Genomic DNA, 27,304 nt, shown 5'->3' with positions numbered 1-27,304 from the left:
AAGTGGGAGTGGAGTAAGACTCTGGTAGGGGGTGACTTGCTCTTTAAGAATTGGGTTCACGTGTTTCCATCCAGCTGACCTAAATAAAACATTTAAAATTAGGTTTAGACAAAGAACAAACTGCAGTCTCTAATAATGAATTTTTCCAAGCAAATAAATCTAAAATGTTCAAATTAAGTGAGATTTAGTCAGAACACATAATTTTCATTTAAACTGAAGCAAAACATCATTAAGGACCTTCAGAGGCCCAGCTGCCTTCATTCACACCTACTAGCAGTGTAATAATCCTAATTTATTTCATTTTAATTTCAAGAGTGTATCTGATGTATTTTAAAGTAATGTTTTAAAAACCATCTCCCCAAAACTAATGTCAGTTTTAACAAGGTTATATAAAAACACGTCTGATGCAGCCTGATTTCACAGGAGGTTCAGAGAGTTTTATTTAATTAGATTCAGTCGTGACTATTTACAGTTAAAACTGTCAGAATTTCACATCCAACTGAAAACAAACTTAACTTTTCCAGGAAAAAGTTCACTTTCATATTTCCATTCTTGTAGCAATGAATCATAAACTAATGTTCTGCACTTAAAAAAATAGCAACCTATAATACTTTAAATTCTTCTTAATTGGAAGGAAGACAAGATATACAGAAGCAATAGTTAAACCTGTCCACCTGTACAGCAGAGAGAACCCCTTCAGCTACTGGCCAGACCAAAAAAATAAAACCAGTTAAAACATCTGCAGCTTCAAAGCGACTCCCAGTTCACCGTTTATACGTTTTCAGACGTTTTTGATAAATCCCTGATCTATGTTCGTGTGAAACTCTCTGTACAGACGCTACCTTCAAGACCCTACTCAAAAACGGCTACAGAAGTCTGATCTTTAAAGGGAAGTACAAAAACTCATAAAAAGTATAAATGAGGAGAGATCATCCAGGTATAATGGCACTGGACTCCATGTTGGCTCGTGCAGCAGATCGCAGAAGTCCGTTTCCTATCAGTCCTTGAGGCATCGCTGATGTTGGCACACACACCGACATCCCACTCGGCCGCCTCCTTCTCCGTAACGCTAGAGTAATTGGCCACCGCACATCACAAACACAGGCAGACAAATAAAAAAGGCTTGAATAAAAGCGGTCACTACCATGTAATCAGAATTACAAAATAAAACATCTTGTGCATTACAGAATATTTCCTCATTGCATTCTAAGGTTTAACAGTCTGTACACAATCAATATATAAAACACAATATCCCCGAGATGCCCTGTTCTAAAGCTTCTCCATCCTCTCCCGACCCAGCCCCGCTTACCTATTATTACTGTGTGATAGGTCATTCTTATTATTACCGCTTTAATTGTAAGATATTACATCAGCAAGATGAGTTAGTGTTTCATATGCAGTAAAGGAAAAAAAGGCAACACAGAATGAGGCCGCGTTAAAGGTTTTCACTAATCCGAGTCCCTGAGGGGCGCCACACAGCAGCAGGGGGAGAGAGAGCCCTGTGGTTCGTTAGGTCCTTCGTTGGCACGTGGCTCCCCCTGTTGTCCGGGAGAAATACTGCATCTAGTCCTCACCCACCACCTCCTCAGTTCAGCACAAGCAGTGCAGGGGGAGAGAGAGAGAGTGCAGCGGAGGGCAAGCGACAAGCATCCAGAGTCAGTTCCAGGCTTTCCCTGATCAACAGCACGGCACATTCCAGAAAGGTAAGAAGGGGAATCTGCACACGGAGCAGCTTGTTCTTCACAAAAATCTTAAGTGCTTGTGGATGCTAAGGCCGATGAAACCTGGGAGAAACAAACAAACAGAAGATTACTTCAGCAGACCTGCCAACCGTGTCAAATTTCTGGAGTACCACACGCGTGGACTGTTGCTACTCCGTTGATGTCCACGCTGTAATGTCCCCGTTCACTGGCTGGACACCGCTTCTCAAACAGTCCAAAGTATCACGTATTTAATGTTCACTAACCAGTAAAACTCAAAAGTTGCCTATCTTATAAAAGCCGATAGCCACAAGCTGCTAGCACTGAAATATTTCAATACCTAATTATTCAAAAATAATATAAATATATATTTTAATATGTACTACTGGTAATTATTTCTTTTGTATATAGCAGCAGGTGGTTCAACAAGGTCCTAATAAATAGGCTTAGCCCTCCCACTGTCCTACTGGGTGACCCCGCCAGGAAGGTTGACCACTGAGCAGGGTCGATGGTTTATCCCTCCAGGTCCACGTGGCGGGGGTGAGGTGGTGCTCACTCCTCACCCCTGCTCTCTTTCTCGTAAAAACAAACAAATAAATATTCACATCGACAAGCCATCTCTGAGGTGATCCGTACGCATGTTATGCTACATACAACTTCCATAACTGAATTAGCTCCAGTATCAAATGTTGATTTGCACAAACTGCATGTTTTATGCACGGAGGCTGCAGATCTGTTGTGTGTGAGCAGAGGCGTCCAGAACGTTACGCCTCGCTGCCGGTGGAAAGGAGCTCGTCCACCGCCACGGCGACTGATTGCCGCGTAGTGTGTTTCGCATCCGTTTTGCAACGCTTTTACGTCCGGTGGAAAGGAGGGGTTCGGATCAGTTAAACACAAGCTGCTGATAGCTCCCTGAACAACTTTGGTTTGAGGAAACAGAGACTAGTTCCAGGTCTAACAGACTTCAGTTCCCGAGCACGATTTAAAACAGCAGCAATCCACTTCTACTTTATTTCTCCAAACTGAGGTCATTCAATGAGCTTTCAACAACAAGTGAGACATTCATGTACAGAAACGAACCTCATTTTGCTAAATGATTCCTTTTTAGGCCTCAGATGAAACAGAAGTCGAACAAAAACACCCTTTTGGTGAAATTTCTACACTTTGAACTAGAAAAAGATGTAAACAACAAAATAAAAATGGATGATTTCTATTGTAAGTGAAAGAGCTACACACCTCGTGTAAATTCTGCTTTCTTCATGAACTTCCATCTCAGTGCTCTTGTAATCGTTGAGCTCCTTCCGGATGGCTGCCTGTGAGAACACTCTGTTAACTCTGAGCCAACATGCCAAACATCTGACTTGGTGCCGTAATTATGCTAAACACTGTCCATTGAAAGTGTCCCTCTGAGCCTGAGACGATACGCTCTACGGTTGTGTAAAGCGAACCTTGTCGGCCGGAGTCAGCTTGGTCCACGGCTTGTCCGCCCTCCTGTCGTAGTCCTGGGCCTCGGTGACCTCCACGTACTCGTGGAACCGCAGGATCTTTCTCGCCTGTAGTTCTGCAACCGTGGGTCTTTGACTCAGCTGTAACAAACGGGAGCTTTAACGTTTACGCACAGTTTGATCTCTGACAAGCACACCAAGACTCTGGGATGTTGGGTGCTGATGAGTCGCTTCACCTTTCTGGTCAGCCGCCGCTTGATTTCACGAACCTCAGCTTGTCTGTCAGCCTGGTTCTTGGCTGCAGAAAGAACGAGGACAGTGGGCGGGGGACAGGGTTTATTTTACACGTCTTCATGAAAGCTCGGTTTGATGAGCAGGAAAAAAAGCAGGCTCTAAAATTAGATAACCAAGTAACCTTTCAAGATGTTTTTCTTCCCCTGTTTGGTAGCGTGATTAGCTTAAATGCCAACACAACAGCCTGGACGATAAAACACACTGCACCAAAAGGTGGAGAGTTCACATCCTGACACATATTAGTGGAAACGGACAGAAAGGTGATACTGACGCTGAAGGATGTTTCGCTGCTCGAGCTCCTCGGCAGTGGGTCTCTGGCTAAGTCGTCTGATGTGGAAAAAGAAACAAAAGATAAATAGCGCTACTATTTTTACACCGTTTCATCACACTGACAGTCAGGCAGTAAGTAGGACGATGATCTAGGAGAACTAACGCGTTTCTATCAGAGGAGGAGCCGTTTACCGCGTGAGGGCCGTGCCGATCTGCGTGCGGATGGCCTCCCACTGCTCCCTGCTCTGCCAGGTGAGGCCCGTCTGCCCTGGAGGCTGGTCCTCCCTGCTGCTCCTCTCCTGAGTGAAGCGGTCCCTGTCGGGGGTGCAGGGGCGGCTGCTGAGCTTCAGAGCCAGCGTGTCCTTCCTCTTCACCCTGCTGGCCAGGGCACCTGAGACAAGCCGGGACAAAGATCAGAGCCGTCCGGCGTCCTCCACCTAACCACGATTACAGGCGCTACACTCACTCGGCGGGGGTTCGTCCTCCTCGTCAGAGTCTTCGTCTTTAGGAGCATCTGACTCACTGTCCTCTCTCTTATGGTCTCCATCCTCGTCTTCCTCCTCCTCTTCATCACTGCTGTTTCCTCCAGGGATGATGCAAATGCCAGCATCACCCACCAGGCACCGGCGACTCCGAGGCTCCAGCTCAGGCTGAGGGATCTCACCATCGTACTCCTCCTCTTCCTCATCGTCCTCCTCTTCTTCCTCCTCTGAGTAGTCATCTTCAGATCTGAAAGAAAAGAAACATCTTTCACAAACTGGACTTGTTCTGGTCGTGTTTTCGTCTCCAGAGGAACTCACAGTTTTAGCGGTTGGATGCTGACGGGCAGAGGCCGACAGCGATCGCCCTGGTAATCCAGAGGAGTTTCAAACAGTAACGCGTGAGCACGCTGCGACCCATCCGGGTGCGGCTGCGCCGGGCCGGGACTGGACAGGGCTCTCTGGATCATGATGTGCAGCGGGACAGGGGCCGGGCGTTGGGGGGACTCCGCGGTCGGGCTCGGGGGGTCGAACAGCATCGGTATGGGCTGGGGGAGCGGGTGAGGGTACGAGTGCTGATGGTGGAGGTGGTGGGTGTGTATGTGCTGGCGAGGTGGAGAGGGCGGTATGTGAGCAGGGAGGGGCGGGGAGGGGGGAGGAGGGGGCAGCTGGAAACTTACGGGGAGGCCGCTGTTGTCCTCGACAGAAAGAGGGGAGGGACTTATGGGATGGTTCTGGGCGGAGTCCTCTGTGCTGCGTTTCGTGACCGGAGTGGTCCTCTTCGGAGGCATTGGAGGTGACGGCTTGGCTGGATGTAGACTGGCCCCCCCCGGGGCTTGTGTGAAGTCACCTGAACATGGAAAAACCAAAGAGATAATCCAGATGTTCCTCATAAAGCAGCAGGGCTCCAGCTTACATGTGGGTCTTACACGGAGAGTCATGAGAGCACTGCTGCACACACACAGTGAGCCGCATCACAAGGCTGTGCCAGAGCGCACACAGAGCAGCGTGCACGAGCGTGAGCCCCCGGTCAAAGAGAAGATGCAAACATGCTCTTCACAGCCGCGCACCACCCCCTCCACCAGGGGCACACACCACCTCTCACACTAGAGCTTTAAATGCAGATCATCTCAGAGTGATTGATGTCATCGCTGTTAGGGTCAAAGCTTCAATATAAAATTAGTTTGATCATGTGATCGGCTGGTCCTCAAAGTGTGTGTCATATGTGAATCAACGCACAGGCACACAAACACACACACTCACTCACACACATGCATGCATGCACACACACTCACACACATGCTTGCACACACACACTCACGCATGCATGCACACACACACACTCACACACATGCATGCACACACACACTCACGCTTGCACACGCACACGCATGCATGCATGCATACACGCACACATGCATGCACACACACACAAACACACACGCATGCATGCACACACTCGCACGCATGCATGCACACTCACGCATGCATGCACACACACACACACACGCATGCACGCTCACACACACACACACGCATGCACGCTCACACACACGCATGCACGCTCACACACACGCATGCACGCTCACACACACACACACACACACGCACGCACGCACGCACGCACGCACGCACACACACACACACACACACACACACACACCAAAGTCTTGTCACCCAGCTTTCGTCGTTGGGTGGTTGAGAATCAGCCTGCAGAAGCTGGCAGACCTTTCATGCTATCCCTTGCAGTAGTGTGCATGCAGTCTTAGCTACAAAAGTGAGCTTTATGCTCCTAAAATCCATAGAGCAGCTGCAAAGCAGCAGCAGAGCTGACAGCATGGCCGTACTACGGAGGTGACAGACACAACATGCAGTAGAGCCGCTCTGTGACGCATCACTTCTTCTCTACAATAAAAGTGATGCTCTGTCGTTGGCAGCTGGACCCCGCTCAAGGCTCTTCACATGTATCGTGTCTAAAATCTGCTCTTGCTCTGCACTTCGCCATCTGACAGACATCAGCTTGTTAAATGCATGCGGCTCTTATTCAGCTCGTCCAGAGAGAAGCATTAAAGGCCAATCAACAAGTTGGAGGCAGCAGGGAGGAAACACGCTAGAAAGGACATGACACCATGAGGAAGAGAGGGGGAGTGGGGAGGGATTCCAGATACCGACATCCTGATCTCCTCTTTACCTGAGCGCAGGCCTCCGGCCCGCCGGCACAGATAGACGGGCAGGGACAGGTAGACATCATAGTCGCACTCTCGCTTCCAGCAGGACCAGTAGAGGGGAAGCTGAGCGTTTTCTCCCCCCTGCAGGGCGGAGACTAACAGGGAGGAGATGGAGGCCTTCAGACGGAGCATTTAGTGAAGCTACATAAGCTAAAGAGCAGGGATGGATGCTTCTACCCTAAATGTTCAGCTGGAAGCTAAACTAGCCTTTAAAATATGCAGACTGTTTTATCCCTAAAACAACACATTTTAAGGATTATTTTTAGAATGAATATTTTTAAATGATGAAAGTCGGATCCTGGTGAGTACCAGTAACAAAAGAGGAGAAAGCAAAGAAATTAATAAAAAGGATTTAAAACCAAACAAAACCCAGAGAACATGTTTTTAAATACGTACAGATGATTTAACATCAAAAAGGTAAAAGCGTGTTCCTTCTGACGTAACGTTACATCTGATGTAACACTAACGTTACATGTAAAAATGAATTATAATACAGAGCTGGCCCAAGAGGGAAACACACACACACACACGCACGCACGCACGCACACACGCACGCACGCACGCACACACACACACACACACACACACACACACACACACACACACACACACACACACACTAGTCTTCATTATTTTGTAAAATGCTTGAAAACACTGAAGCTAAAGGAGTTCAGCCATACTAAATAAACTAGAAAGGGAAAAGCTGCTCAAGCTGTTGGGATCACATCATTACCAGGATGTGTGTGTGTGTGTGTGCGCGCGTGTGTGTGGTAGCTTTTCATTGTTCACAGACTTGTAAAAGTTCAGATTTCCTGAAGGAAATTAGCATTCTGATTGCTAACAGAAGGGTTTAGTAGGACTCACCCAGCATGGCGGCGTTGCCCCTGTTCACTGGCTTGGGTGGAGGCGGGGGGGGCTGCTTGGTGGTCTGAGAGGTGGAGGTCTGCTGAGTGCTCGTACCCGCAGAAGCCACAGACCGGACGGGTTTGGACGTCGCGGTGGAGGGGGAGGAAAACTGAGGGGGGAGGTGGTTGGACGGTGTCCGCGGCGGACCGTTGCTGCCGGGCTCTGGGGTCGAACTGATCAGCCACTTTGGAGGTACGACGGACTGTTTAGGTGGCAGAGGTTCACGCAGGCTGTCCTGCAGGGCGTCTGGGTCAGGAACAAAATGGCTGTCTGACTCTGTTAACAGAAAAAGTACCACAGGGGTGAGTTCTGTAAGCAAAGTTCAGTCCACTGACAGAAAATTCATCAGCAGCAGCAGACTGGGCTTAGATCCCCGATGTTAAGGCTAAAGGACTAAGCCTCTCTGTTCTGTTAAAGTTGTTTGTTTTGTTAAAGCTGACGTGCACGTGTGTGAAAATCACATTGTCTGATTTTTAAAGAATTTATTTGCAATTATGGTGGAAAACAGGCAATATTTCTGGCTCTCAGACCTGGAACTTCTTCTGTAAGAAGCTCCTCTGTCCCCCTGTTGGAACTCGTCATCAGTATAAAGGACACCTGTCCACAACCTCAGTCACTCCAAACTCCACTATGGACAAGACCAAAGAGCTGTCAATAGACACCAGAAACAGACTTGTTGACCTGCACAAGGCTGGGAAGACTGGATCTGCAACAGATAAGCAGCTCGGAGTGAGGATATCAGCGGTAGGAGCAGTTATTAGACAGTGGGAGACCTACAAGAAGACCACTGATAATCTCCCTCCATCAGGAGCTCCACACAAGATCTCACCCTGTGGGGTCCAAATGAAGCTCCTCCTGAATCTGAGGTTCGACAGTCTGTCGGACCCTCTTCTCCAGAACCCCTGAATACTTTACAAGGAGTGTGATCTCCCTGTAGTTGGAACATGTCCTGTGGTCCCCCTTTTTTAAATAGGGGGACCACCACCCCAGTCTGCCAATCCAGTGGAACTTCCCCTGATGTCCACGTGATATTGCAGAGCAACACATCGTACTCTTTATTTGTTGTAATGTAGGAGGACCTGCTCGAAAGCGTGATGTCACATCTCAAGCGGTTTATCCTCCTGAAAAACATAAGTCAGATAAGCCCAAAGCCCCCGGACTCTCCTCCTTCACCGGAGGACGTTTCGGTGGGATCGAGGACGTCCTGTTCCTGAGCTGAGGTGAGCACTCTCTCCACACTAACCATCTCTGAGACAATCTTCCACAGGTGAGGAGCGGAGGGAGCGGCAGGTGCGCCGAATCTCCAATCTGGAGGTCGGGTATAAAGGGAGGATGGAGACACCACACTACGCCGGATGATTGCACCTGTTAGGTAGCCCCAGCCTCTTGACTTTGCTTGCTCGTTTCGCTCGTTTGAATTTGATATTGGATTTTTTGGATCTGAACCTTGGACTGTTTTTTCTGGATTAAGCTTTTGGATTCTCCTCTGAACCCTGTTTGTTACTCTGTTCAGGAAACATCACTCTGCACAATTCTCTCGCCGCTCAAACCCCGGATTTCCCGAACCACGTTCTATCCTCCTCTACAACTCCTGCCTGTTCATCTCCGCTGCCTCACCCGCCTCAGCCCGCTGAAGCTCCACCAGCACTCACCTTGACAACCCACCTTTCCCACACATATTGGACTATTACATGGACTAAAGTCGAACAGCACATCCTCACTGGACTTTCCAGTGCACCTTTTGTTCCTGTTTTAAAAATAAAATAACTTTTCTTTTACTCACTCATTGAAGTCGTGTTGATTCTGCATTTCTTGGGTTAAACACCTCCCTCGAGTCATGACAGAGGAGGCCTTCGCAGTACACCGCCCACCGATCCACAACGTCCCAAGTCCAGGTCAGCAGCACCGTCCCCACTACTGAATTATTGTCCAGCCCTAATTTAGATGGACTTTTGCTGTTGACCAAATACTTATTTTCCACCATAATTAGCAAATAAATTCTTTAAAAATCAGACAATGTATTTTACTGGATACTTAAAGATTATGATACTTCTGTTTCTTGGAAGAAAAATATAATGAAAAACAAATAAACAAATAAATAAATAAACAAACAAATAAATAAATAAAAAAGGACCGACTAAAACATTCTGAATCTAAAGGATCACAAATGTTCATCCTCAGAAGTCTTTGGCTTTCAAATCGTGTTCTGACTTTAGTTGGTGTAAAAACTAGCATCAGATTTGGTTCTGTCGTCGTCTCCATCGTCTTTTTTCTGCTCTGATTTGAAGACACCAGCCACCTAACACCTATCTGACTAGACTTGTTGTCTTTCTTTATCTAAACTGTGAATTAGAGCTTATTTTCTGTATTTATAATAGAGTTCTGCAAATCAGTAAAAACACCCTTCAGCTGTTTGAGGTTTCTTCCTGTTAAAGGGGAGTTTTCCTCTCCACTGTCGCTACATACTTGCTTAGTATGAGGATTGCTGTAAAGACTCTGACACTACAAGTCAGTGACTCGATGCAACCTGCTGGGTTTCCTTAGTTAGGAAACTTTTCAGTAATTGGAATAACGAGCTGAGCTCAGTGCACTAATATGTAGGCTCCAATGGAAGGTTTAGTTAGTAATGAGCCTTGAGACGACTCTTGTTGTGAGTTGGCGCTACATAAATAAACTGAACTGAATAATCCCCGAGTTTGGAAATGAACACAAAAACAGATAAATCAGCAGAGCTGGTTAAAAATCACGAATCCAGCAGGGAAAACTCTCAGCTGCGTCCAGTCGGCTTCAAGAAAAACCCTCAGGAATATAATCTGTGAACTTTGAGACCATTAATCCTCAGATAAAACGTCATGATGGTGAGAGCAGGAGGAAGAGCTGAACCAGGTCTGAAACAGTCTGAGCCTCTGGGCTGGCTTGAGAGCTGCGTTATCTGGGGATCAGCTGAGAAGGTAAACAGTGTAGACGGCTGCAATTACCACCGAAACACCCACCCACCCCCCTCTACCCACCCCCACACCGCTGCTGCTGCTCCCACGCCATTCCTCAAACTCACGGCTCGGAGTTGTTTATTTACAGATGAACCTTCATCACTGTGACATCACTCAGCTGATACGGAGAACATCCAGAACAAAGCAGGAGGTTGGAAAGAAGAGAAGAATGAAATAAAGGTGCAGCAGGATTTGAAGAAAAGGTGAATGAAGCTGCCTTAGAGGAATACACAGGCAGGAAAAATCTCACAAGTCAGACACAACTTCCTGTTGTCACTGATTTGTTTCTCCTCTCAGTCACACGCTTGTCCACACAGGATGGATGAGCATCAGAGCAGAGTTGGCTGTAGTTGTCAGAGGCGGCTTTTGGCCTCTCACAGCTCTCACGATGTGAGCGTTAAAGGCGTGAGGATGGGTGTAGTGATGGTGGCACATTAATTAGGAGGAGCTTCTCCCTCGTGTTCCTGAATAAGAAGCTGGAGCAAGCCTCCTGAGAGCAAGCAGGAGACTGTCTATATCTGGGAGGACAGCACATGAGCTGAGGGAACAGCAGCAGAGCCGAAGACTCACCTGATACCTGGTACATGAGCAAGATTAAAACGGGAACAGTGCACCTAATCCTTCAGCACTAAAGGATCTCAGAGGGGGAGAAGCATAAAGCTCACCTCTGCGAGCTCTCCCCTCCTCTGCAGATGCGTGTCGAGGGAGCGTGGGCTTCCAGTCTGCTTCTGCAGGCCGGCTCCTCCTGCCGTCCTCTGACGGGGCCTTCTGCAGCCCCGGCCTCCTGTATCCATCCTCGGGGTAAAGTCTGCCCCCACACCTTCCTCCCTCCTTCTGCTCATGAATCTGCCCGTGCCGAGCCAGGTTAGACTTCCACTCCCCCTCCCCATGTGCGCGTGTCCCCATTCCTCCACTTCTCCACACCTCTTCAATTCCTGTGCCCCTGGAGCTTAAAGCTCCGCGGTGGTGTCCATCGGGGGGTGAGTGGCCCCTGCGATCCTCCGGCTGGGTGAACCTCACAGGGTTCATCCTAAAGTCTGAGTCTGCTGGGGCTGTGGCCTGGTTGGACGGGCTCCTAACAGAGCTGATCCCTCCTGGTCCTCCAACCCCGACAGGAAGAGTGTGACCATTTTTCACATGGGTTTGTTTTACATTCTGTGAGTCTGCATCTGAATAGGTAGGCCAAGAAATAAAAATATCAGATCAGATGACAGGAAACATGACAAAGTTTATAAAATACCAGACATTCTGAACACACACACACACACACACTACAGGGCCTAGAGCAACTGTCTGCAAACAAATGTATGCATGCTCCGTTCTGAAGGTCAAACAAGATTAGTGAACAGGATCTGACATAAACAAAAGGAGTCACTGGAAGCAGCGTAACCTTGAGGCATGAGAATTAGATGCATCTTTCATGTGAAACTCAGTTTTATCTGAAATTAAGTCAACTTCTTACCATTTCTTCCCGTAGAGCTTGCCTGTCGAGCATTCACCCCCGTTCATAGCAGTGTGTGCAGGACAAGCATCATCTGTAGTTTTCATATTTATGCATCATTCCCACATCTGGCCTCAGCTGTTTCAGGCTCTTTTTATCGTTACTTTACTTCTGTTTGCTGTCAGATCTATTTACTGATCCGACATTTTTAATAGTAAACAAAGTAGCCAGAAAAAAGAAGAAGGATTCATCCTGTAGGCGAGCCCCAAAGACATGTTCAGTGTTTGTTGGAGTGATGAAGCAGCAGCTGTAGGTTTAATAAATGAGCTTCTGTAGCATGGGGTGGGGGGTGGGGGGTGGGGGGGGGGGGGGGGGGTGCAGAAAGCCTGCACTCCTCTCCAAGCTTTGTTGCTGCAGGGCATCATTTGTTCCACTTTCCCTGAGCTCTGGAGAGCGGCATGTAATTTTAAACAGCTATTGCATTACTGTGAAAAACATCAAGCCTCTTTAGAAATAGGCCTCAGACACCGGTGAGAGGGTGTGTGTGTGCGTGTGTGTGTGTGGGGTCTCCTGGAGACCAGGTGTCAGGAACAAACATCGCTCCTCAAACAGACCAGGTGGAGCTTCTTACCGTTGTCTGGGACCTCCTTCAGCACTCCTTGTTCTATCAGTTCCTGTCGCGTACGCCTCGTCGACATCTTCCTCTCCAGCTCTGCCGCGAACAAACACAGTTCACTCAAGTTTAATCATCTTTTGGTTGCAGAAACACATCGTGGTCACAGGAAAGCTTTGAAGCCCTACGAGCGCACACACATTGAGGAGTTATATGGTAAATGGCCTGTATTTGATATAGCGCCTTCTAGAGTCCTGGAACCCCCCATGGCGCTTTACAACACAATCAGTCATTCACCCATTCACACACTGGTGGTGATGAGCTACGATGTAGCCACAGCTGCCCTGGGGCTCACTGACAGAGGTGAGGCTGCCGAGCACTGGCGCCACCAGTCCCTCCGACCACCACCAGCAGGCAAGGTGGGTTAAGTGTCTTGCCCAAGGACACAACGACAGCGACAGACTGAGCGGGGCTCGAACCTGCAACCTTCCGATTACGGGGCGAGCACTTAACTCCTGTGCCACCGTCGCCCCAATGATATGATATGATGAGACTCATCAATACAATCAGCGACCGGGGGGGGGGGGGGGGGGGGCAGACTACAAATGGCACAAACCTTCAGATGTTTCCTTGAACTTCTCGCTGCTCTTCTTCTTCCGCCACTTCCAGGGTTTGAAGATCTTGCCAAGGGTGGAAAACTTGCCTTTGCGCTTTGGGGGAGGGGTGCCATCCCCGGTGCTGCCCCCCTCTCCCACAACGGTGCTGTGGTGCTGCTCGGCTTCATCATCTAAACATCAGACAAAAACAACTATTTTAAAACACAGAGGAGACTCTTTAAAGCTCAGATCCAAATGCCATCAGGTCCATCAGTCGTCATTCCTACTCTTGACTGATCGTTGCTGCCTTTGTAACAGCATCACGGCCCGTATCATCTCCAGCTGATGGCTCTGCTCGTGCTTTGACAAGGTGACGCTGAGAGCTCGTGGACTCCTTCGAAAGGCCACAGCGAACAAGAGAAGCCTGACGATGGCAATCAGCCAAGGGTTGCTCTCTGTCAAGGGCTCACATTCCTCTGCTGGATGGAGACTGGAGCCTTATCAGCCCCTCTGCTGAGACGAGGAGGGCTACACACTACAGCTCAGTCAACACACGGCACACGGCTAACAGTCGGTAAACGAGACCCTTTTCCGAGGAACGCTGATCATTGCATCACTGCGGTGTTAAACGGCATTCTGCAGGAGAGGCTACATATTCTGGGATCAGTGATTGACAGGTTCTCTGACAAAGTGCTGAGCTCGAGGAGAGTCTCTGTTTTAGAGGCTGCAGCTGCTGGGTTCAGCAGACATAATATTTACCAGAGGAAGGAGAGCAGAGTCCGATCTGAAACATCCAGGCTCGTGCACGCACAGGATGCGTTGGCGTCAGTCTCATTCCCACAGTATGCTCTCACACAATGCTGATACAGGCCAGGAAGGGACACCGCAGCACTAAGACCGATTTAAAGTGACTACAGGGTTAACAAGGATCAGCAGCGCCGCAGCAGCTGGGGTTTCATTTCTCACTAAAACACGCCCTAATGGTCGTTCCATCTCATGCATTTCTTGTCTATCCCATCTAAAAGCAAGCACCGGTCTACCTGGGAGAGGCGTGTTAAGGGTCCAGCTTCTATAGTGGGACCTGAAACAGCAAGCCATGGAGGCACTGGGAGCATTCGGAAACCACAAAGTTCCAACTCTCCAGTGTGTATCCAAAGAATTAACTCAATGAGGAAGGAAGGCAGGATGAGCAGGTTCCAAGGTGAAACTAAGACGGAGAGGGTCCGGGTTCAACAGGCAGGTCCAAACCGCAGAAATCCATCTTATCTCGGAGAGGTAGGAGTCTGGGAATTCAGACCAGCTGCCATAACATCCAGATTAGGCACTGCTCTAAGAGGCTTCTCTGTGATGGAGGTTCTCACGCAGAGGAGACCATCGCACTGGAAACGCCTCTATCGGAGGGGCTGAGCTGAGCCAGGCAGGGAGGCAGCATGAGAGCTGGTTGTGTCGGGCCTGCACGCCGAGCGCTGCGGAGACGAGGATCAGAGAGTGACGATATCCGTAAAAGACTTGGACGCAGGCCAATGAAGCTTGATAATTAAACGTGTCAATCCGCCATCGTAAACCAGGAAAAACAGCAGAACTGAGTCCTGCGACACGCCGAGGGTTCAGCTGTAGTCAGAAGAGGTTTGGACAGTTGTGTCCAGGAGCAATGTGGACCCAAAGAGCAACAAGGGAGTAAAAGTACAGAAGCTTTGAGGTGAGGAGGCGGGGGGGCTGGAAACAGTCACACAATCAGGGTGGAGTGCCATTTCCTCCCGGAGAACAAAGACAGCCTCTTCCCCTCAAACTCAAAACGCTCTACCACCGGGATCACAGGAGTCTGGTGCTTCTAGATCAGGGTAGGCAACCCCGGCCCTACAGAGTCCAGCACGTTTTAGTGATGTCTCTGAATAAACACACCTGATTTTAATCAGCAGGCTTCTGCTGTGAACCAACTGTGTTGAAGCAGGGAATCAACTAAAACATGCTGGACCAGGTTGGCTTTCCCTGTGTTTGATGCAGAAACGTCGGTCAGCGGTGGTCTGTTCTCCAATCAGACGCTCTTCCACGAGAGAAGCCAGTCGGAAAACACGGGGTGTGTGACCTCGTCGATGTAGCTCTTCCTCCTCCAGCATCTCCCCGAGGGGCCACGTTACTCCGGTCAGGTGAGCCTCAAAGCCACGCCGACCACTTACATAAGACACCCACATCCCTCCAACTACTGGGAAACACCTCCAACCTCAACAAAAGCTTTCCTCGTGCCAGGGCAGATTATGAATTCAATCTGAGCACAGCGGCCATAACCAGTGTTTGTGTTCCAGTCAACATGTAGAAGCAACATTAGGTCAGAGAACTCCCTCAGAGTCACCAAACGCCTCTTTGTCGTGCTAATTCTGCTAGTGTGCAGCACATCCACATGATCCCAGTGATTTAACATTCCTCGTGGTGGTGAAAGCGAAGGAGCGAACTGCGAAGCTGATTACACAATCTCCGGCCCTTCTCTCTCCGGTGTTTAGAGTCTTTGAAAAACGCTCAAATCAGAGATGCGAACGTTTGCGGTGAAGCAAAACCAAACAAAGTGCTGAAGTGAGGTCTGAAACTCACCGCCGGGGTTGTGCTGCTGCGGGTTCTGAGCTGGCGTCTCCACACCAAAGCCCTGTCCCATGATCCAGCCCCCCAGGGGCCTCTACCTGTCCTCCACCCAGGACTGTCTGCTCCACACCAGGCCGATCCGCAGCAGCACCTGCCTTGCTGAAAAGCTCCCTCAGATCCTTTCTTCTCTTCGTCTCATCAGCATTTACTCTATGCTTTCAGCCCCCCCCCCCCCACACACACACACACACACCACCACACACCAATCCCTCCTTCTCTCAAGCTTCTTAAGATTTCCCTCCCTCCCTGCAGGAGATGGGACTCCCTCTCCCCCACACTTGAGTGACCCTCCCTCCTTGGCTCGCAGCACAGATCAGCATTCACTGACGGATGCCTACCATTCCTGGGAGAAAGACCAGTTATGTTTTTAATTTGGCATGCATGCTGCGGTCTGTGGCGCTTTGTGTGGATCCAGTCGTACAGATTCAGTGTGAAGCACGTTAGAAATCAGGAAAAAGCCTTAAATAAAAAAAAAAAAAGATTCAACCGGAACAAAAGAAACAAGTCTTCACGCCGCAAATGTCAGACGGACCCTGATCCATGTCAGTAAAACAGAAGCTACTGTTCTCAGCAGCGAGTGAGAGGGTGAGGGTTTTAGGGAATCTGAAGACAGAGGAGACAGGAAAAAGACAGGGTGGTGTTGGAGAAACATCTAGGATTACTGGGATGAGGTGGTTTTCTGGGATTGAACTAAATGATTCGTTAGGATTCATTTGAGATTCTCTAAACGGTTCTCCGCTGGTTTATTTACAGCCCTGTTGTGTTTTCAGTCGGCCAATCTGCCTTTTTAACCAAGTCCGAAACAACAGTTTGTGGAAAAACACAAAGAAGGAAAACAGGAGGGCTCGGAAAAGTCGGATCTGCCATTAAGCTCAAACTAAAGTGAGTCTTTTGCTCTGAGATTAAAGGAATAATGATGGATTCTGAGCGGATTGATAGGACAACAGCTAGTCAGCTGGGCCAAGACCAAAATGGACTATGAAAGGGTCCGTCAGGGGGCCGCTTTCCCTTTACCTGCTGAGACACAGCCAGAAGAGAAAGTAGGAGCTTGTTTTGTTTTGGATGTAAACAAAGTGAGAAGCTCTGTTTACAGATGCCTACAGAAGAACATGTGGCGTCGAGAGCAGCTCTTCCCAAAGCTTGGGTCGGGACCCCACTCAGGGTCACAACGCACCAAGAGCGGGTCCTGAGCTGATTCCAGAAACGAATTTGGCAGAAAAAAAACACATGAGTGAAAACAATTTTTAGCCAAAAGATTAAAACTAGTTGGATAAATGGATACTTTTTATTATGCTTGTGCTTAAATTACTTGTGATATTTGTGTCCTTAGGGTGTGATAATTGGGGTCCCAACTAGACCCTTTGTAGGGCAAAAGCTGAGAAGTTTGGGAACCACTGGTTTAGAGCATCAGACTGGGTTTTGCTGCTGGTTCCCAGTGCTGCATCACTGCAGATTAGAGACAGAATCTCCAACTTGGGCCAGGAAATATGTCTCTAAAGGCAAATTCATGAAACTAAAGACAGAAAAAGCCCTAGCAGGAAGTGTTTATGATGCTGCTCAGAACTCCTCGTGCCTACAGAAACCTCATTTTTAACTTTCCATTCAGTTTTAGATGTCCTGGAAGAATTAAAAGGACTCTGATACACAAAATCACTTCTGCTTTAGGCATTTTTACAGAGAAGTACAGAAAAAGAAACAGCTTTTCTAAACCAAAAACAACGACGAGGTGAACTTGGACCCCCTGAATCAGTTCTCTGGCTCCTTTTGAGGTTTGAGTGACTTCAGGCAGCCCAGAGAGGGGTCCAGCGTGCCGGGCGGCCTCTATAGATCAGAGTCTTTAAGAGTGTTTGGCTGCATCTCGAGCTGCTTGTGAAGATGAAGAGCTAGTGTTCGGCAGCGCTGCTTCTCTCTCCCTCCGTGGCCCACATACAGCCTTCACACCGGGCCGGCTTCCAGAGAGAACTGAGCCAATTCGCATGGGCCCAGAACCTGCTGGCCTGACCTGGATAACAGACTGGGCCGGGCTCCTTCAGCACGCAGGCCAGCTGACTCAGTTACAGACATATGTTGGCACGATGGGCGAGCCACGTCCATCAACATGAGTTTGGAAGACGAACAGCTCTTTCTACAGAGGATTAAAGTGTGACTTTAGATCACCAGTAGGTGTCGCACTAGAGCAACAAACTAGCCCAAAGTAAAACCAACCTTCCAACCATAGCATGGAGAATGTTCTATAGAGCATCTCCTTCTCATCGCGTGTTACTGGGGAAGAGTTTTCCACGCACAGATAATTAAAGCGAAGGCCACAGGGTTGTAAACACGAGGCACTGAACCCAGCTGATAATGCTTCTATACTAGCTTAAAACACAATCCCAACACTTCTGAAAAATGTCCGAAGATGTTCTTCTGTCATACAGCAGCTAGACAATGGTGTGACTTTTATTCTGAAGAACCTACAGGAAGTCTGGAGTTACACTAGGACACCGAGCACAATCACACCTAAAAACGTCCACGTGTTCAGGCTGTTAAACAAAAGGGAACCGCTTCTGTTTGCTTACTGTGAATAAAAAGCAGAGTCTGTTTTCAAGGTGAGAACTTCCTGTTCCTGTACAGCTGATGATGTCATTACAAAAGAAAGGATTGATGCTGCTGCACAAGAGATGAGCACCAACACCTCAAAAGACCACCGTGTCCAAGGGAAGCAGGAGATAGTTCTGAGGGTTGCAGGATATTAGAGGAAAATGTGTGAGCGTGCACTCAGCTCTGAGAGACTCATAGATGCTCACTGTGGAGGTTTAATGAGACGAGAAGAGTTAAAACATCCCGACAGTCCCTCGGTACTCACCACGATTTTCCATCACAGAGAATGAGGCGCGCCAATCACTGCGTCCTGAAAAATACAAATACTTAGAGTCAGAGCTGGTTTGAACGTGAGCTGAGTGTTTTAGTTCACTTCACATTTTACTTTTGTAAACAAACACAAATAACACGTGAGCCTGTCATTACAGTGACTTTTATTATGAAAGGGTCAGGGTCAAAAAGAGAGAGGCAGCTCATGCCAGATATAATTGTTAATCGTTTGTGTTAATTACTATTCTTAACAATAGTGTTAAGAATCGGAGCCCTTTGGAAACAGGACAGAGAGGACGTACACTGGAGAATGTCATGGATGGTGTAGGGACGGCTGAGGTCCTACGGAGCCGTTTGGATGAATTTCATTCGTTTTTCCTGCATGCTGGTGACAGCAGCTCCACCCATCCTAACCACTCTGAAAGAAAGAAAATAACATACAAGATTCTCATATGACCCAAACATCAAACATCCCACTCCCAGCTCCCTCTGGAGATCCCCTGTTGCTCCCAGGAAGTAGATGATTGATAATCCCTCCAGTGAGTTCGGAAGATTACAGGCTTGTCTTGAAGACATAAAAAAATTAGATGACTCTAAACGTTCAGCTTTTAAATCAAGACGAGACTGTAGTTCTCACCTTTGGGCCTGAAATTCAGAAAAGGAAATTACTTGGGTCAATCACCTGACCTGAACCGAGAACAAAGTAAGGAACCTTGGTGTTATCTTTGACCAGGACATGTCATTAGAATCCCAGGTTAAACAGGTTTGTAGGATTTCCTTCTTCCACCTTCAGAATATTGCTAAGATTAGAAGCATCCTTTCCAGAAGTGATGCTGAAAAACTAGTTCATGCATTTATTACATCAAGACTGGATTACTGTAATTCATTACTCTCAGGAAGTCCACAGAATGTAGTTTAAAGTCTTCAGCTTGTCCAAAATGCTGCAGCTAGAGTTCTGATGAGAATTAAAAAGAGAGATCATATCTCTCCTGTCTTAGCTTCCCTACATTGGCTGCCTGTTAAATTCAGAATAGATTTTAAGATCCTTCTTCTCACATATAAAGCTCTTAATAATCAAGGTCCATCGTACATCAGTGATCTGATTGTTCCATATGTTCCTAACCGAGCACTTCGCTCTCACACTGCAGGTTTACTGATGGTTCCCAGAATATCTAAAAATAGGATGGGAGGCAGATCTTTTAGTTATCAGGCTCCTCTCCTGTGGAACTAGCTCCCAGCTTTAGTCGATGAGGCAGACACCTTGTCTACTTTTAAGACTAGGCTTAGAACATTTTTATTTGATAGGGCCTATGGTTAAAATCTGATGTTAGCTTAGATTTGGACAAGTGGGGGAGTAGACAAGTGGGGGAGTAGACAAGTGGGGGAGTAGACAAGTGGGGGAGTAGTAGGGAGCTGGAGTGTAGTCGTTAAAGACGGCTCTCCCTTGCCCTGCCTCCAACATGCCTACATCTAAAAGGCTAGGTTATCCAGAGTTATCTCTGTAGTTATGCTGCTATAGGCTTAGACTGCTGGAGGACACACTAGCCACTTTTCACACACGACTATTTTCTTCTACAATCTGCTCTTTAACTGTATTATTTTCTGCTATTTCAGCTGTTAACTTTATTTTTTCTCTAAGTGTTTTTCTCCCCAGAAGAAGCTACAATGATGTTCTGCTGAGCTGTGGTGGCCTCATGGAGGGGGCCATCGTCTAGCACACTGCTGCTAACCACTTAAACTTTCTCCCTCCTGATAATAACTTTTTGCTTTCCTTGACGTTGGATGTGCTACTACTAGTTTACCCGTTTAACAATAGATTCACTAGGATAAATACAATAAAGTATGTGAAGAAATCACAATGTAACCATAGAAACACTACTTGGTATATATGTTTTGTGTGTGTGTGTGTGTGTGTGTGTGTGTGTGTGTGTGTGTGTGTGTGTGTGTGTGTGTGTGCGTGTGTGCTCTGTCTTCTCGATCCCCAGTGAGTCGTGGAGGATGGCTGCTTATACTGAGCCAGGATCCTCTGGAGGTTTCTTCCTGTTAAAAGGGAGTTTTCCTCTCCACTGTCGCTGCATGCTTGCTTAGTATGAGGACTGCTGTAAAGACATTGACACTAGTCAGTGACTCGATGCAACCTGCTGGGTTCCTTATATAGGAAACTTTTTACTGATTGGCTTAATGAACTGAACTATTGGGATGTTTACTGTGTGAAGGTCCTTGAGACGACTCTTGTCGTGATTCGGCGCTTTATAAATAAACTGAATTGAATTGAGTTCTGGATCTACCTCAGCGGTTTCCTCCTTGGTTGGAGGTGACCATGAAGCATCCTATTCTGACACCCGAACCACCTCGGTTGACTCCTGTCAGTGTAGAGGAGCAGCCGCTCTAGTCCAAACCACTTCCTCCTCTCTGAGGCTGAGCCCATCTAGCCTGGCCTGCCAGACTCCTCCTCTGTGTAATTCTGCGGAGTTCACTGCGGCTCTTTCCTCTGTTCTAAATGACTTGAATGTCTTTAAAACCACAAGTAGAAGCACTAAAAGCCTTTCTTGTAAAAAAATAAAAGATGTTTGCGCCATCGCCAGACGCCTTTTTTACTACATCTAAAAAACTACAGCGTCGCACGGTACAGTCCACATTTCCGTCTTTTTTCTGATTGGTTATTTTTGAGCTGTCTAGTCCCGCCCCTCAAGTGCCTCTCTGCCTGTGAGTTACCAGACTCTTTCTCTGTGCAGAATTAAACAGAGGACGAGTCTGGCAGGCCAGGCTGGAGCCCGTCCACCACCGAGGAAGATCGTTTTAGCCGTTTATGATTGGGATCTCATTCCAGGGACAGGACTAAAACTCCACTTTCGTAAAAACAGACCAGGACAAATGATGAAGCCCAGATTCATCGGTCCATCGTGGGATGGACCAACCAATCATCACCATGATACCTGAACTATTTGTGACATTGTAAAAACAAAGATTTGACTACTGAATGCTACAGCTCTGTTTTCCAATTGCACATTTCTGGATGCGATAAAGGCTCCGGGTGTCTGAGAGTGTGAGAACATCTCAGTCCAGACAGTTTTCTGTCGACTGGACGTGACGGAGCTCTGCCGCTCTCCAACTGAAGGCAGTGAGAGAACAGTTTCCTGGCAAACACCCAGACTTCTGCTTCAAACGGATCATTTCTCTACTTACTGCTAAGAAGCTTCATTGCAGCCCTTCAGTTATGTCCCTGAACACTTACACTGTCAGAACAGAACTTCAAACCATCGCTATAATTAGCTGGAGTGAGTCGCTCACTGTACGTGGGACATTTGGGTTTCTGAGCTGTCAAGGAAAAATGCTAAACAAATAAATTGAAATAAGTCAAGATGCAAAACCATAATTGTTTATATTTAATGGGAATAATTATTATTTATCCGTTAATGCCTAAAATAATGTGGCTGTGGTCTATGGTAACAGAGTTTTTTCTACATATTTCTGTCCTTCCTCTCCTCTGTGTTAATGTGGACGGTCAAACTTTGACAGGTTAAATTGGAGGCATGTGAGACTCGGCTTAGTTTATAAACTGAGTTTTTCACCACTTTAATGAACGGAGGCTGATGCTGTCGTAAAAATAGATCTGACTTTATGTCATTAATCCACACGGTGTCAAACACTAACAACTCCAATCAAAAAATAAAAGAGGCTGAGCTATTTTCTGTTTGTGAGTGGTTAAATGGACTCATCTGCTGTGAGACGAGAGACACACACTTCTGGTCTGCTGAGGAGAAAGGATGAGAGGTTCGGTAACGCGTGAGGCTGAAGGAAAAGATCACAGAAATCAGAGATCGGCTGATTTCTGTGAAAAGACTCGATAATCTGATAAAATCGGTCTGAGGCTTTCTTAGTTTAGAAAGTAACACGTGGAGTTTAAGTCACGCCCATCTACTTCCGGATCACGGGTCTCCAGAAGAACAAACAAATAAACGGGGCTAAAAACGCTCTAATTCTAATTCTGCTTGTTTTGGGCCATGGATTATATGATGTCTGTGAATTTTAAAGACACATTTTGATACCAAGAACACGCTTATTTTCAAATGGGTGGAAACGTTATTTTAAGTTTTGTGTGAAAATAAGTCCAGGACTACAAATGCACGTCATGAAAGTGACGTCATGAACCAGACACGGAGAAAACTGGGAAAATGGCTGTAAGTTCAGCAAACTTCCCACAGGAGGAAAGAACCACCATGAATCTGGTCATGTGATAAGTAGCAGCTACGCTAGGGGAGAGGAGATTATGTGGAGACGTCACATATGCGACGTGCCGATGTCTAATTTGTAGTCATGGTAATTACAAACATTTACAAGCTAAAAAATCTCAAAGTACGTGACCCACCCATCATTAGTTTTCATTTAAATTGCAGTACAGCATACGTGTGATCCAGGAAGTAAGGCAAAGCAGACTAGAGAACAGCGTTTTTAGCCCCGTTGACTTGCATTCCTTTTTTCGTTCTTCTGGGGACCCGTGAGCCGACCAGAAAGGGGGGAGACTTAGGCTCCCTATTGCCCATTAAAGAGATGACATCCAACAGGAAGTCTTGTGCATATCCTGTTTTAACTTCGTCTGCTTCACTCCAACCAGCGTTGGTTTACTACTTGTGTTGCTTTAAGCTAACTGGATGATAGCCAACACGAGAGAGAGAGCGCAGGTCGTACCAGAGAGGAACGAGCTTCATGAGATCGTTTGGTTTTCTAGCGTACATGTAAACTAGCATAAAGACTCCCACTTTATCACTTGAGATCGACCTAGATGTGCGTAAACGCAGATTCTAGAATATTGAACCTTTTCACAATATACTAATTTTCTGACACACTGTTTAGTTTTATGCGCTATTCCAGGATATGGAGTAGGACATAATTTTAGATGTGATTGTAATGTTTGCATTGGTAACGGGTTGGGGACTGTTTTAACTGTTTTTATCTGATTATTTGTTGCTGTTGTGACTGTTTATAATAGTTCTTATCTCTATCCTATTGTCTGGCGCCACTTCTCGTCTTTTTAATTTCATTCAGTATTATTATGCTTGCCTAGTATGGGGATTGCTGTAACGTCTACGTCACAACAAGTCAGTGACTCGATGCAATTTGATGGTTTTCCTTGGATAATGAACTAAACTCAGTGTACTGATATGTAGGTTTCACTGGAATGTTTACTTTGCAGAGAGCCTTGAGACGACTCTTGTTGTGAATTATCACTATGTGATTAAACTGAATTGAATTGAGTTACACTGATAGAAAATCAAAAAATCTGTTTCAGGACAAACACTCTGCAGTCAGACATCTCTGCTCTTTACAGTAAAATAAGCCCAAACCATAAATGAGGCTGAAACATTCCTTCAGTGTCTCTCCCAACATCACCGCTGAGTTTCACTGCAAACTATCCTTCTAACGGTGCTCCATATTGTCTTACACTGAGTGGATTACTGGTCTAACCAAATTACAGCCAGGTTGCCTTGTGGGCTAATGTTATTTTCTATGCAGAGAGAAGACGAGAAGTCCTCTCCGACTCTGTGACCGGCCTGAAAACTATTAGTCTCACCAATATCCAGACGTGAAGTAAAACGTCTAACCATACTGCTGGTGATCTGAATATATGCTACCTCTAATATCGTTATTCCTCTTTGAGATTAGTTTACAGGCAGGGTCAAAGGTGAACTTCCCCATTAGAAAAAGAAGAAGTTAGACATCAAACAGGTCTGAAATCCCGTCTGAAACGACTCAGATGGGCCAGAACAGAGAAGAACTGAAATGTTGCTGGAAGAGGCAGATGCACTTGCGGTCAGAGGTGAAACGTTTTACACTCACACTCAGCGCCTGCCACGGCCTCGGAAGGGTGACTGAAAATGATCGAGAAGACCAAAGACAACTATGGACTTGGAAAGTAAAACGCGATTCTTAACGACAGATTCTACCTTCAGGGACAAGTAAATAAACCAACCCCGGACAAAACTAATGTAAAATGTTATGGATGGTTTGGCTTCAATATTGCTCTGTTTCATTTGCTGTCCCTGCATAGTCACAGCCAGAGCACGAAAAAGTGATGTTGCCGTCCTAGTTCCCTTTTTGAGTTGTTAACTCTCTCCCCATCGTGTGGATCAGACCTATATGAAAGTCACGAGAGTGTCCTGGCTCTTCTGTCTCCATCATCATAAACAACCTCCTTGTGGGGGATAAACAAAATCAAACTCTCCTAATGATCCAAGACAAACAGATCAAAGACGCCACACACACACCACCAGCTCCAGGGACACGACTCCCAATTAGAGACTAGTTATTCTAACAGAGTACCCCACCTCTCAACATCTTCAATCACCATTCACGCCGTAATCGACTCTATGCCAACAAGAATGGAGCTGCCCATTGGAGAACCTACACGTGGAGCGGATGGGACAAACTGGGATTTTTGTCCTCCCAAAGACACAATCTAGAAGCAGGAAGCACCGATCAGGTATGTGAAAGTAGACATCTCAGACCATGCAGAGGTCCCAACCTTGTAATCTTCTGCAGAGAGTGCACACCCTCACTGATGCGTACTAGCGCTGATTCAATTACGAAGGGAGCGGAAACGGCAGCAGCTGGCAGGGTTATGCCATCTTTAAATAGCTATTTGCCTTCTCACGCCGAGGCTTGAGCTCAGGGGCTAAAGGAAAGTCTGCAAGTCAGTGGGAAAAAAAACACTCTTCGTCTACTTTCCAATACGGCAGCCACATGCAGTCAAGAATAAAGTGCAACTAACTAAACTAGTACCGGAGACAGGGGGAGAGAGATGAAGCGTATTCACAGGCCACCTCGTGATGGGCACTGTTCCACAGTTCTTTCTGCAGAATGAGTGAGAGCGACACGGTTTCCTCACCTGGCTCCACAAATGGATGGACGAGGGCACGTCTGTTCCCAATCCGGGTTGGATGAGCGTCACCACCGAGCCTGCCCCAGAAAACCACCGCCCACCACGGGGACCGGTGGCCCACTTTTACAAGGAGCCCAAAACACTCCTCCTCTTTGCTAAACTTTTCCTCCTTCAGCACCCTTCCGACGTGTGAGTCGGGAACCTTTTCACTGCCAAAACTGGCAACAACACGGTCCACATGTATGTTCTGATGAGCCAAGGTACGCCATGGTTGTCGGTTACTGGTCCTTGTAAGAGGAAGAGATGTGTCTTAAATGGAGGAGGTGGATTGGAGACACTTAGCAGAGAGCTTTGATTGAATCTCAAGCAACAGATCGGCCTCATCTGCGGTCAGGCCGAATCAATCAAGCCCAGATGACAGCTTAACCATCGTGGTTGCCTCTTAATGGCCCATTAAAGAGAGGACATCCAATGGGAAGTGGGAAGCGCTGTAACACACAGGGCTGCTGTTTTTTTCTTCTTCTTTCCTTCTTCTTGGAAGAGCAAATGAACTTCAGGAGCTCTAGGCTGCAGGCAGATGAAACCAAAGGAAGCAGAAGGGAACAGGTACAGATCCGAACCTGGATCCAGGAGGTCTCACATGTGGTTGGTGTGCTGATTTTAAAGTAAGTAAACACAACAACAGGGTAATTTCACGATTATAAACACAAAGTCCTAACCTCACCATCATCTGAAACATATTAGTGAGTAATTTCTGAACGGCTCTTGTAGAAAATGTCCTTGAAATAATAATAAAACATTTTTGTCCGTAATAAGCTACAAAAGCATTGCCAGGCTGCGAGGTACTCAATAGCACTTAAATATTATCCACACAAAGAGCCGACAACGATGATTATGAATCTTCCATCTTCGCCCCAACACTCTTAAGTAGATCTATATTCCGCTGCTGCTTTCTAATTGCATCCCAGAGATTAGACGGTTACCTAACACCTTTTCTTTCCCACCTGAAGAGAAACAATTACCTTCACTGTTGAATCGGGCAGAGGCGTGAAAAGTGTCCGACTAAAGAGTAGTGGGAGCCGTGGGAGTGACGAGCCCGAGCCGCCGTGTGTGGAGGCTCAAAGCGAGCGGTTTCTAACGGCTCCGGAGATGCTGCTCAACCGGAGGCAGACCGAAGTGAAGCGTCAAACACGGAACAATACCACTTCCGGTGCACAACTTCAAATTAAAAGCACCATTAAATCGCAACACAATATATTTCACACGTCAGATCTCTTTAAGAAATTTTAAATACATATTTCCAATCACTTATTATGGTAACACGTGTAAATTCAATTATTGGGAACCATTGTCCCAGAGGGGAAACGAGTTTCCGACGCCGGTGCTTTTATTTTCTCATAATTGTAAACATAAAGCGGAACTTTATTGTTCACACAATTAAAAGAGGTCACCGGCTACATGTTTGCCTCACACACACCCTGCTGACTAGTCGCATCCTTTGAGCAGTCAGAATTTAGTTTTACAAAGAAGAAAAAAAAACTAAGATTTTTTTTAATGAATTAGTAAAATAAAAACTACCCCAGATAGTCTGCAAAGAGATCTGCGCAGCATCGCATCACAGTGCTGCAGCAAACTCCTCTTGTTGTCTGTGGAGAAATCTTCCCTCCAAATCAAAACTCACGCTACCCCTGCGGACTCTCCCTCCCCTGAAAACACTTACAACCGTGTTAAAAATAGCATCCCGGTCTTTTGCTCACCTCACACACTTCCAGCGGCAGATCCAAACCACCCAAACACTCCAGGCTCGTCCCGGAAACCATCACTTCTTGTTTCCCTTTGTGTTTTATTCCAGGCATCTCGGTACTGGTAGTTCTGTTGCCGATCAGCAGACGCTGCAAACAAGACCCCGCTTTGTGTGGGGAGGACTTCAGTACCCACCAGGCCTTGCAGCGCATCGATCTGGGGGAGGCAGGGGGAA

At 47.0% G+C, this 27,304-nt stretch overlaps 1 protein-coding gene across 8 annotated transcripts; it reads right to left on the bottom strand.

Annotated features, from left to right (window-relative positions):
- Nucleotides 1-415: 415 nt before the first annotated feature.
- On the bottom strand, nt 416-27,232 carry phactr4b (phosphatase and actin regulator 4b). 8 transcript variants are annotated; one of them, XM_054735517.2, is made up of 17 exons: nt 26,349-26,520; nt 25,333-25,980; nt 18,749-18,864; nt 18,442-18,486; nt 12,983-13,153; nt 12,385-12,465; nt 10,978-11,481; nt 7,281-7,598; nt 6,380-6,511; nt 4,510-5,038; nt 4,176-4,438; nt 3,902-4,100; nt 3,711-3,766; nt 3,382-3,443; nt 3,149-3,286; nt 2,937-3,013; nt 416-1,784 (listed from the first exon to the last, which is right to left on the bottom strand). In XM_054735517.2, exons 4-17 carry the CDS (start codon nt 18,452-18,454, stop codon nt 1,769-1,771), a joined length of 2,559 nt encoding a protein of 852 aa, XP_054591492.2. In that variant the 5' UTR covers nt 18,455-18,486; nt 18,749-18,864; nt 25,333-25,980; nt 26,349-26,520; the 3' UTR covers nt 416-1,768. The 8 variants fall into 8 exon arrangements, with proteins under 8 accessions (XP_054591492.2, XP_054591489.2, XP_054591490.2 ...); XM_054735514.2 differs by lacking the exons at nt 25,333-25,980; nt 26,349-26,520 and adding an exon at nt 27,084-27,232; XM_054735515.2 differs by lacking the exon at nt 25,333-25,980.
- Between the last annotated feature and the right edge of the window lie 72 nt (nt 27,233-27,304).

This window comes from Nothobranchius furzeri, chromosome 5 (assembly GCF_043380555.1).
Source record: "Nothobranchius furzeri strain GRZ-AD chromosome 5, NfurGRZ-RIMD1, whole genome shotgun sequence".
Taxonomy (NCBI): domain Eukaryota; kingdom Metazoa; phylum Chordata; class Actinopteri; order Cyprinodontiformes; family Nothobranchiidae; genus Nothobranchius; species Nothobranchius furzeri.
Note: the sequence above shows the minus strand (reverse complement) of the source record. Positions and strands in the feature narration are given on the sequence as shown.

Bases quoted from the DNA above. Each gene is read 5' to 3' on its own strand.
- phactr4b (XM_054735512.2), bottom strand. From the start codon at position 15,609: ATGGGACAGGGCTTTGGTGTGGAGACGCCAGCTCAGAACCCGCAGCAG. The intron at 12,466-12,982 runs GTTTGTGCCATT...TGTTCGCGGCAG, and splicing joins GTTCAAGGAAACATCTGAAG to AGCTGGAGAGGAAGATGTCG. The intron at 4,101-4,175 runs GTGAGTGTAGCG...GGCTTGTCTCAG, and splicing joins GGAGGACGAACCCCCGCCGA to GTGCCCTGGCCAGCAGGGTG.